The sequence below is a fragment of the Hypomesus nipponensis genome, chromosome 5 (assembly GCF_054491055.1).
Source record: "Hypomesus nipponensis isolate SF chromosome 5, ASM5449105v1, whole genome shotgun sequence".
In the NCBI taxonomy this organism is placed as follows: domain Eukaryota; kingdom Metazoa; phylum Chordata; class Actinopteri; order Osmeriformes; family Osmeridae; genus Hypomesus; species Hypomesus nipponensis.
Genome location: NC_140365.1, coordinates 5,374,844 through 5,385,628, shown reverse-complemented (window position 1 = coordinate 5,385,628; position 10,785 = coordinate 5,374,844). Strand labels below are relative to the sequence as shown.

The 10,785-nt window shown below is 42.4% G+C and overlaps 2 protein-coding genes and 1 long non-coding RNA gene across 3 annotated transcripts; 1 reads left to right on the top strand and 2 right to left on the bottom strand.

The window, feature by feature from the left end:
• Positions 1 to 79: 79 nt before the first annotated feature.
• Positions 80 to 1,915, bottom strand: LOC146288065 (trafficking regulator of GLUT4 1-like). Its single transcript, XM_084698632.1, has 3 exons — positions 1,314 to 1,915; positions 1,040 to 1,163; positions 80 to 951 (listed from the first exon to the last, which is right to left on the bottom strand). The coding sequence occupies exons 1-3, from the start codon at positions 1,713 to 1,715 to the stop codon at positions 935 to 937; spliced, it is 543 nt and encodes a 180-aa protein (XP_084554758.1). The 5' UTR covers positions 1,716 to 1,915; the 3' UTR covers positions 80 to 934.
• Positions 1,916 to 3,141: 1,226 nt separating this feature from the next.
• Positions 3,142 to 7,123, bottom strand: LOC146288064 (uncharacterized). The gene is made up of 2 exons (XR_014755179.1): positions 7,059 to 7,123; positions 3,142 to 3,729 (listed from the first exon to the last, which is right to left on the bottom strand). It is a non-coding gene; the product is annotated as an uncharacterized LOC146288064 (long non-coding RNA).
• A 2,185-nt stretch (positions 7,124 to 9,308) lies between these two features.
• On the top strand, positions 9,309 to 10,366 carry LOC146288063 (uncharacterized). Its single transcript, XM_084698395.1, has 2 exons — positions 9,309 to 9,471; positions 9,833 to 10,366. The coding sequence occupies exons 1-2, from the start codon at positions 9,321 to 9,323 to the stop codon at positions 10,261 to 10,263; spliced, it is 582 nt and encodes a 193-aa protein (XP_084554521.1). The 5' UTR covers positions 9,309 to 9,320; the 3' UTR covers positions 10,264 to 10,366.
• The last annotated feature ends 419 nt before the right edge of the window (positions 10,367 to 10,785 follow it).

Here is a 10,785-nt window from a genome sequence, read left to right as displayed (position 1 = left end):
AAGCTGACTCTTGACAGGCATAACTGGAAATTGGGATAAATATTTGCCCCTAAAAGGTGTGAGGGGAGTCTGTTCCTTGGCAGAATAAGGTGAGAAGCTTCTCTTGGTGTACACTTATGTGTTCCATGCTTGTTAAAATTTATTTGACGTGCAAAAATATGGCACAGACAATCCATGATAGAAATTTACAAACGACAACATCAGAGTGCCAAGAACAATGCATACAGATAAATGACAGGTAAACATTCTCCTTTCATATTTTTCATTATATTTTCTAAACTGATACAGGATGGTATCGACAGGAGGTAATGACATAAGGAAGTTGAACACTTTGGTCCAAAATGAAAAGTCTCCAATTCTGTTCACCAGTTGACCTCAACTGGACCACTTTGTAAACCATTATGACAAGGAACTGTAAACCAGCAGGCACTGGGTGGATTCATAAGGCAGGGTTGTCACAAACCATCACTAATCTCAACAGGAACCCGTTCTCAGGATTTATATACCCTCCTAAATTACACTCTTACTCTCAGTCCAGGGGAAAAGAGAGAGATAACATAATCTCTCTTTCTCTTTGGTTCATCAGGGTTGCCGCCAGGAATTTTGGGCCCCATAAAAAAATGTATAAAACATTTGATAATTTCTATAAGTTTTTCTATTTTTGGGGGCCCCTGTCAGCCAGGGGCCCTTAGAATCGTCCTAACTTTTCCCCACAATACGCCGCCCCTGTTCATCAGGAGTGAGAGAGATTCTTCTTGCAGCTTTCAAATTCAGGTCAAAATATCTTAAGCTAGTGTTGATTGCATACTGTTCTTTTTCTCTTTTGTAACATGTTTCTCTCTGGACACAAAGTCTGATGGTAATTTCTTCAACGCATCTAAATGATGCTCATCAGTTTCACCGTAGATGTGGTAAAGATCGGAGACGACTAGGATCACACTGAGGTTGTCTCTAAAAAAGAGAGAGAACATTTGTTGTTGGTTTACACCATGTTATACATTTTGAACAAATGTGTATGTTCTCCCAGCACCGGCTTTACCTGAGATCACTATGGAAATATATATTGCCACGCCCAGAAGGATAGCGATGCAACTAAACGCTAGAGAGATACGCCCAGTCTTTCTTGCACTTTCAACATCCCCAGTCTGAAGAACAGATCGAGACTAAAGAGAAAGATTATGAGAAAGCGAGAAACACAGTTACACACAAGATGACGGACGACAGTACGGGCAGAGAGATGAAAGGTTATCTACACACGTCTCACCACACACAAACACTCACATTAACTGTTATGTCTTAGATGATGAACTTACCATGTGCGCATACCACAGTGCAAGCATGTTCACCGGGATGGAAAGACAAAAGCATGATATAATTGCCACCCAGAGGTAGCTCGGTGCTTCAGCATCTGGTGGCACCGGAGAGAGCGCTGGGCCTAAGCTGAGACGGGTGGGTGAAACGGGTGGGGCCTCAAGATGTCCCACGGATCCCGACTTAAACGGCGACATGTGTCCGGTTAGGTCCGCATCAAGAGAACGGATACTGCCTCTCATGTTGAGGGAGAAAGAGTCGGACTGTTTGAGATTGCTTTGCCCGCTTGGTTCGTTCTTCTTCATGCTCAAAAGTTTTTCCGTATCTTGGAAATCTGTGGGATGCGAAACTTCCCTCTCGCTAAGAGCGCTTTTTCCAAACGTAGCATCGGTGTTAATAGCCATAACAATTTATTGGAGCTGGTGTTCCACGTCGAGTTCTACGCCAAATGTTTCGATTGTCCAAAGTAGATTTATTTGTGTTAAAAGAGTAGGCTATCAATACCAGTTAGGGCTAGTCGCGTGAGGTGTCCTCGCGTTTGAGTGGTCATCAAATTCAAACAAAATAGCTGGAAACTAAACAATTGCATTGAACCAGATACTAATGTCTCCTTTTAGCTTTCAATGCCGAATCAATACAGTGCACGCCCTCTCTTCCCAACGGAACCACCTACGGTTGGAACTGAATATCTAAGCAGCATCCCAGTTAACCACACTGTGTCACATCACGATGCGTAGAACAGCGTTGAAAATATAAGAAACAAACACAATACTCGCAATGAACGCATTCCGTTACTTATAGTGACATCAGATAGAGAGGAGAGCTGGATCAGTGAACGTTTCTGATGTGTTTGAGTAGACCTAATGTGTGTGCAGAGAAAGAGAGGGTGAGATGGAGAGAGAGAGTGCGCACAAGTTATAGGGTGACCAGATTCAATAAGGTGAAATACGGGACAGTAAGTCTATGTCAGCAGGCCCCCGCGCACCGACCCCCACAACGGACAACAAAGTAGGGTCTACTATTTTACTGTACTGCCTACTTAAAATGGTGTGATAAAATACACCAATACATGAAAACATGAACAGAAAATGAAAGAATGTGCGGAATAGTACGATTCAATTACTATTGACCCTATAATGAAATAAGATACTTGTATATGTTCTTTAATGCTAAAGTACTAGCCCAGTAGTTGTAATTGGCTTTCCTGAAATGAATGTATCCGTGATTGTGGGGTTAACCCAAGGAGATGAAGGGGTTACACCTGTAGACGTTAACCTTTCCTTGAGTGCTTATGCCATCTAGTGGGGATGTTGTACCTATTGCATCGTGACATCGAGATATGCTGGTGAATATTTTTTACATAATAATAATGCGACTGCAGTAATCACAACAACGATAATGTAATACAATAATAATAAAGATAAAATGATGAGTATAGACATTGTTGTGTGCCTTCTTTTCTACACTACTTAAGGATAAAGTGAATACGAATGTAATGAACTTCACCCGGATTTTTGTTGTTGTTGCTAGATAATTGTTAATTGTGTATTGGCACCCATTAGAATATCAACGAGTTCTTCCTGGTTAAATAAAGGTTAAATAAAAATACATGTTAAAACCTATTTGTTCATCTGTTATTTACCCATCACTACCGCCACTTCTCTCTTTGCCATCTCATTTGTCTTGTTCTTCTTTGTAATCAAATTCCTTCCTTGTTCAAAATACTTCCTCCTGACACATGATATTGTGTCAGTTTGTACTTGCACCCTTTCCACAATCAGAAAATGTAGAGCAGAGTTTATACTTCCATACAAACAAGCTGGACAAATATTTGGTTCACAAGGTCAACTTTATTGGAAAAGACAATACAGCCAAAGCTATGAAGGGCAATCCAACGTCTGCAGATTAAGGTACATTAAACTTAAACGACCCATTCACATCTTAATGGTTTGACATAGCTGTTAACGGATAAATTGACCTGAATTTCAAATATGCATGTTAATTAGTCACTCAGGGTTGCCAGTCAGCTGCCTGTTTAAACTGAAAATAATCAAGTGAGTCTCTCCTCTCCTTAATCCTTCTTCTTCTTCTTTTTCTTGCCTGTTCTTCCTGTTCTTTCCTCTTCTTCTTCTTCATCTCTCTTCTGACTTCCTCCCCAGTCTGAGTGAGAGCTGACCAGAGCAGTTCTTCAGCTGGCAGCTTTAGCGTGTGTACAGGAACATAAAGCTTGCCAGTGAAGAACTGCTGTGTGTCAGCCATTTGGGGCAGAGGCATGTGCTGTAGTCAGTCCTCCATTAAGGACCAGAAGAAGAGTGGTAGCATTGATCAGCCATTCCATGTAGAAATGAGTTTAGACCAGAGTGTCGGCCAGTCACTTTGACTTCTTCCTCTTCATAGATGAGGCTGGGGGATAGGCACCTGCACATAAAAACACAGAGGAGAATATCGTTTTTTATTGCTTGTCAGTTGGCTGTCACATGCCAGTGATAAGTGTGATACAGGCAGACTGTGCGAAATGAGCTGGCTCCCATAGCATAATGCACCTGAATGACTGTGCACATGGGCACCTGAGACACAACTAGGCCTACTGTTTACAAAGTGGGCCTAGGTACTGTCGCTTTTATTTATTTTTAAAACAGCAGTGAATACAATGGGTCTCAAGATGTTTCAGTATGGCTACTGTTATACTAGATGAACATAAACTGATGTTGTCTGCGGTTTCCAGGGCCACCGCCAGGAACCTGTGTCACTTATTTTGTCTTCGCTCCACAGACATCTACAGGCACCATCTTGGTGTCTGCTGTCTCGCTTCATATTTATTACAATGATTCAAATCACAGAATTGACGTCCGATAACACACATTGGGTATCTCGGTTACCATGGTTACACAGAAAGAGAAAGGCAGTCAGTCACTGGAGTAAACTTCCTGCTCAGGGAGACAGAGACATCTGTGAATCCATGGGCATTAGCTTCACAGGATACCTGAAAGTGATAGTGACCCAAAACATGCGATAGTGCTGTAAGTCAAAGTGAAACAACTGATACTGTTGCTTCCTCTATACACCCGTGATTTGGAACCTCCAATCATGAATGTCAACAGTTTGGTCCTCCTCCCTTATCAGGAATGATCATGGTCATTGTAGTCTACAAGAATGTATTTACAGATTATTAGGTCATTACTCATGAGCTTTCATGGAAACAAACTTGTTTTTCATTGAACCACCTGACTGCTTAGGCTTGTCTGTTCAAGGACAGACAGACAGACAGACACACAAACACACACAGTCAAGAGCAGACCAAACATTATTTAACTTACTGGGATACAGGAACTTCTTCATTGTTTTTCGTTTTGTTCCTTCATCTCACTAGACCAAGCCATTTTCCGTCTCTTGCCCCTTCTCTCTCTCTGCCTGTCTCTCTCTTTCATGGTCAGATCACACTGTCCTGCATTCCTGGAATTCCGGTTGCGTATGTTAGAAATTCCATCTGGCTGCCATGGCCTCTAAAGTTTGTGACTTCCACTCCCTTCACCCCCTTCACCCCTCTCTTCAATCATCCCTCTTTGCAGCTGAAGTGGCCTCTAAATCTATACCTCTGGAAAAGGTGTTATCCTTTTCAATGTGCATATATCCTCAAACTTCTCCCTAATTCCCGTACTGTCTACTTATCTCTTCTTCTCTATCTCTCTCTCTCCCTCCCTCTCTAGTATTGAGGGAATGGAAAGACTGGGCATGCCACAGGATAAGAAATAGGAGGACCTTGAGACTTGCCCTTGACTCATGCATCCCCAACATAAAATATAATGCAATATAAGTTAGCAATCAAATACATGCTGAATCATTGCCTGGTTACGGAGATGGGGCTACTGACGTACTACGGTTGATAGCAAGAGCAGCAGGGAGAAAAGAATGATGATGAGAGAGTGAGTAATGAGAAAAAGGAAGGCCTGAGAGAGGGGATGAGATGTGGGGGGAGAAAGCAGAAGAGAAAGAGCAATGGAAGAAGATGAGAGAATATGACTGAAAAACAGGGTCAAGAAGAAAATAAAATGGAGAGAGGGAGAGGTCAAGGTGTCTGCATGGACCTCAGATGCTGGAAGGACACACCCAGGGCTGGTTACAGGGCTGGAACAGGGAATGATTGCATTTAGAACCATCATTCATATTTGGCAACACACATCGATTGCGGTATACAACGCATGCACATGCACATGCACATGCACATGCACATGCACATGCACATGCACATGCACATGCACATGCACATGCATATGCCCTATTCTACTCAATTCCTTTTGAACAATACTACATTTGTTCTTTATTCAGATTACGTTGCTGAAATCTTTTTTTCTTCTCTCTGGTGCATTCCTTTACTGCAGGGTGTGGCCCTGTCGAGAATGTGCTTGCTGACCCTAGATTGTAGACTGATCATTCCTATCTGGGCACAGAGACAAGGAGGTGGCTTCTATAAGGTCTAGTCAACTCTAGTCAATCATAGCCATTCAGAAACAGCAGACACTGCAGCACCATTTTAGAGGATTTTCTGGTCTCCACACCAGATTCAAAATCTTGATAACATTTTAGATATACAATATAGAGTCAGTCCCTTGCTGCTGTAGATACAGAAGGTATTCTTTGTCTGTAGAATTTGAATATGATTGGACATACAACTAGTAAAACAAGGTTTGATGCCTTAGGTTTGCGCTATTTTGTTTGAGACACATTTCTGGAGTTGGGCGAATAAACAGGTCCGGTTGACCCCGCCCTCCTTTCCCTCCGGCTCTTATACGCGCAACAGGAATGAAGGGTGTTTCCCAGTTGTGCAAGTCGCCACTTCAGTTGTACAAATATGGGCATTCATATTGCAGTAGTTGATACATAATGTCAGTGACGGGAACATTTAATGCAACCGTCTTCGCGGAAAAGTTACATTTTTACTCACCCCATTTCATGGTCCACATGGACGTGGGCTATACTGCGCACGCCCCCTCGCAAAGGCACACAGGCTTCTATTTAGCGCACTAGGCCTACTGCTGCCGTGTAAACTCCAGATGTAGGCTACTAGGGTTATATAAGACCATTGCAACGATAACTGATAGTCATTTTCACAGTCTCCCGTAAGACTACACTGCCTAGAATGCTAGGCAGGCTCTAACGTTAAAGAATATGTGGCAATTTAGGCCTACGTTTGCACTGTTGCAGACTTTTTATCCCAGAGTAGGACGCGTCCCCGGCGCACCCCTAATCTTGACGATTTTCTGGCAAAAGCCTACAGGCCAATCTTCAATTGATCGGTTATAGGCTAGCCTACATGTTGCTTTATATGTGGATGAATCTAGGTTAGGTTATTGTAAGTAGGCTATGAGGCTACGGCTACGTTTAGAAAAGCGGTGATATACACAATAATTTTGTTGAACCAAGTTTATTAAAAAAAAATACCATATGACCAGTAGCCGCAAGTCGGCGAATACGACGGATTTCACAGCTGAAGAAAAAATGTTTAAGTTTCTAGAAAGTAGGTCATAAAGTATGCTCAAAGGATAATACTAACAAGAACAGAGTTAATCTATAAGGATATGCTAAACCGTGACTACCCTAACCGTGGCCCCACCTTGACCACCGAGCTAAAACCTATTCGGTCATAACATGTCCTCGCCTATACATTCCAGCGACAAGGCAGTACATAATAATGAACCAATTCATTTCTAGCGAATATACAACAGTATCATCGATAAAAACAAGCTTACTTTTTGTTGTATGGAGAGTAGAGAATCCTGTAGACCTCCTTTCGGAACTCTGGTCCCGATCACACGCCCGGCTTCTTGCTCCGATCAGCTGGCAGCGCAGTGACGCAGTCTGTCACAGCGGACCAATGAGAATGGTTAGTCAAAATACAGTTCTGACGTGGGACGTACACTACCCATGGAATATGAATGTCTTGCACTTTAACCAATGTCAAACTCCGACATGCCATTTTAGGCGGGTTGAAAATATGCTTTAAATCTGCAAAATGACATTTGCTATTTTAAGAAAATCTGTTTATTTAGAATTTCAGGTATTCGAACAAATCAAACCACGAGACAAGCAGGTCCATTGAAACATTGGGTTATTAGTGTTATTAGCCTCTGGAGATGTCAGGAGGTCAATATGAACTCGTGTTCTTTTCCTCATTGTGATTATGTAGTTAGGGAGGGGCATGTCATTAAACTCTCTCTCTCCTTCTCTCTTTCTCTAGGACATTTTTGTCTATATACTTACTCCATTACTCTATTATCCAAACAGATTGTTTCCAGATGTAGGTCAACCCACCCTTATCCTGCTTCCCACTTTGTGCGTCAGCAGGAGTGTATGTGTGTAACCGTTGTACATCAAACAGTCAAAGGATTCCAGTCTTTTGACAGAGATGACAAGGCATTTTTAGATAGAAACCATAATGGGGCCTGTGGCTTTAAGTCTGAATCACGTCATGAGAGCCAGTGCTGTCTTTTCTCTGTCACCTGATGGTGGAAGCTCTGTGACCCTTCACTTGACCGCGTCAGCTGTCTGTCTGTGCCATTCCCTGGATACTGTGGGTCCATCAAACAAACAGTCAGCCAAGGCACGTGTTAAACCCTCAAGGATTATCAATATAACAATATTATTAATAGCATCACTTTGTGAGTGGCAGGGCTTGTGTTTAGTAGCCGCATTTCTAGTTTTTCCTTTCAACTTCTTCACCTTTCCAGCTATCAGAGACCTCCAGGGATGCCGTAGATGTCTGGAGGAAGTATGGAAGCTGTGTGGTCTTGTTTTGGCTTGGAAATTTGTTCTATTCTTAGTTCAGGTGGGCCCTGGGTATAAGATCCCACAGATGGAACATAGCGCCCAAAGGCCAAACATAGCTGCTTCTAGAAAGGTTAGTCAGTGTGTGTGTGTGTGTGTGTGTGTGTGTGTGTGTGTGTGTGTGTGCGCGCGCCTGAAATAGGATGGAAACTCCTGGGGAAATACCGAACTGCATGCTGAGGATGCTGACAAATCCAGACTTTAATTCAATCCGGAATGACACTTCATTACATTTTCTTTGTTCGTTTTTTTAACACACGCTTGACAACAAAATGTCCTGAAAGCCATGATATTTGGTTGAGATGTTTTGATTCTGCAGGCAGACTTTTGCAGGTTTTATCATTTAAACCAGTCAAGTTGAATATTTATTGTTCTCTCATGGGATCTAGTACAGGCTATTGATGGTTGATCACATAAAAAGTTCAAATGTAAAGAGATTTGACCTGAAGAATTGGGTTTTGACTGTTGCATTGATGTAATGACTGAAAATATATAAATATAGTTTAAGTGCAGTTTAAGTGAGAATGACTGAATGCTGAATAACTGAATAAGACCACATTGTCATCCTAAACGGACCCATCATTTGTCCGCAGGTGGACTGGAGAGAGCCTGAAATAGAACAGCCTTAGCTCCCACGCCTCTCTAGTTTCCCTCGAGCTCCCATGACATATCAAAGAGGTAATAAGTGGCTGATTAGAGTTATGAGGGCTGTACCTGTGAAAATACGTTAGTCAATTAATAGCCGACATAAATTGTTTACTTTGCAGCCAGAATGAAATCGGACATGTTTTATGTATGCCATTTTGTAAAAATGTAAGAAACATACCTATTCAGGAAATAGTTCTGACTGTGACAGCCTTCACACAAGTCCAACGAGATTATTATGTTAGCTAACATCAGAGAGAGACTTGACCCCCACAGACAGAAACGAGACCGTGTAGTGTGTGGGAGGAGTTCTTTGTTTCCATGGAGACGCGTCCTTTGGCACGATACTCGCAGTCAAAGATTGCAGCAGCCACATTGTCACTGCACTCAAGAAGCCCTACTTTGGAAGTGTTTGGAAAATGGTTTTGCAAATCTTAGCAATTATTTCCTACCTATCGATGGTTACCCTGCTTCTGATAGTGTTTTAGTTCTATTAAAAACGGTTACTTTTCCAACGACCGCACATATACAGAAGTATAATAATGCGAGAGAGGGAAGACTGTAAACTGCTTTTGCTACCGAAGAACACTGAAACAAAAGAGAAGAGAGCGAAGAAGAAAGAGAAGAAGAAACAAACGAATGCATCCAAGAAAAGAGGGCATTCAAGTACTCCTCAAAATTCAGATGATACAGGTAACTTATGTTAAAAAAGGTCTGAGCTAGTGTGCGTTGTTTTTGTGTGTGAGAAAGAAAGTTGCTTCCATTGTAGTTATTAATCCAAAAGAAATGTAATGTTTGTCAACTATCTATGAGCTACAAATCTATCCTTCCTTATAATTACATTTGACTGTACCTATGCTGAATTATGTTTGAAGGCAGAGAATATCGTGTTTGGCAGAACAGGTCTCTGGAGAATTAACTCCCAGTGTCGAGTATTTGCTCCATTAACCTTAATGAGTGTAAACTAAACCATTAGTTTTATCCTCGCGAGTGCTGTGACTCCCTGCAGAGTCATTAAGGTCAACCTAACTGTTGTGATCTCGCTGTCTCACAGAGAAACCTCAGCCTCGCGCTTCGGAGGCCCAGGAGGCTTCCCCCCCTCTAGCTACGCCCACGAGACCCCCCTTGCCTGAAGAGTCCGCTGACCAATCGGTCAAGGTCAAAGGTCGTTTGAGACATGGGGAGGGTGCCAGAAGAAGGACAAGGCCACCCAAAGAAGGCAAGACCCCATCTGGGATGTCATCAGTGACGGGGGCTCCATCTCAGGCATGTGTGGTGGAGATCAGTGCCCAGGTCAAGGAGAGCCTTAGGTGGGAAGGAGTTCTGGAGGATCCCCTGGCGGAAGAGAAGAGGCTGGAGGTGTACAGGGCTAACAGGCGCCAGCGTTACCTGGTCCACAGACAGGCTCTGATCGCAGGAGCCAAGACACCTGTTTTAAATCAGGACCCAAACAGAGATAAAGAGGATCGCAATGTTGTGACTTAGCTTTTACAGGACCAATTGCATAATTAACAACATAGATATTCATTGTTATACAGCTTTCTAATTTTGTTAAATTCATGTGATAAAGAAATAAACTGCAATAAGGAAGGAGGATGATCCAGTTCATTCAGCATTCTTATTGCAACCCATAGGTGGCGTTGTAAGACTGTATTCAACAATAGCAATTACCTATTTAATTCGGGAATTAAGCTCTCACTCTCATTAACACCGTAATAATTAGGTGTTGACCAGGGTTGACCAGTCCACTGCGCAGTGCAGTCCCACACAGCAAGTACCCTTGGTCTTGTGGTACTGTACAGAGATGTGGCTACTACAGTTACCTTACAAAACACCAGTGTACCCCAGGATGCCTTTAAATGTTAATGGAGGATTTGTACAGTTTAACTGCTCCTTCTAAATAATTGAGTATTTTTGTAAACCGCAGAGTTGTTACCAGTTCTCATTGGTGGCTGTCATGAATGTAAATATCCAGTAGCTCTGTTCGTCACACAACTAGTAACAGAA

Excerpts from the sequence above, each read along its gene's own strand:
- LOC146288065 (XM_084698632.1), bottom strand. The coding sequence starts at position 1,715 with ATGGCTATTAACACCGATGCTACGTTTGGAAAAAGCGCTCTTAGCGAG. Across the intron at positions 1,164-1,313 it reads CACTGTGGTATGCGCACATG|TCTCGATCTGTTCTTCAGAC; the intron begins GTAAGTTCATCA and ends CTTTCTCTTTAG.
- LOC146288063 (XM_084698395.1), top strand. The coding sequence starts at position 9,321 with ATGCGAGAGAGGGAAGACTGTAAACTGCTTTTGCTACCGAAGAACACT. Across the intron at positions 9,472-9,832 it reads TCAAAATTCAGATGATACAG|AGAAACCTCAGCCTCGCGCT; the intron begins GTAACTTATGTT and ends GCTGTCTCACAG.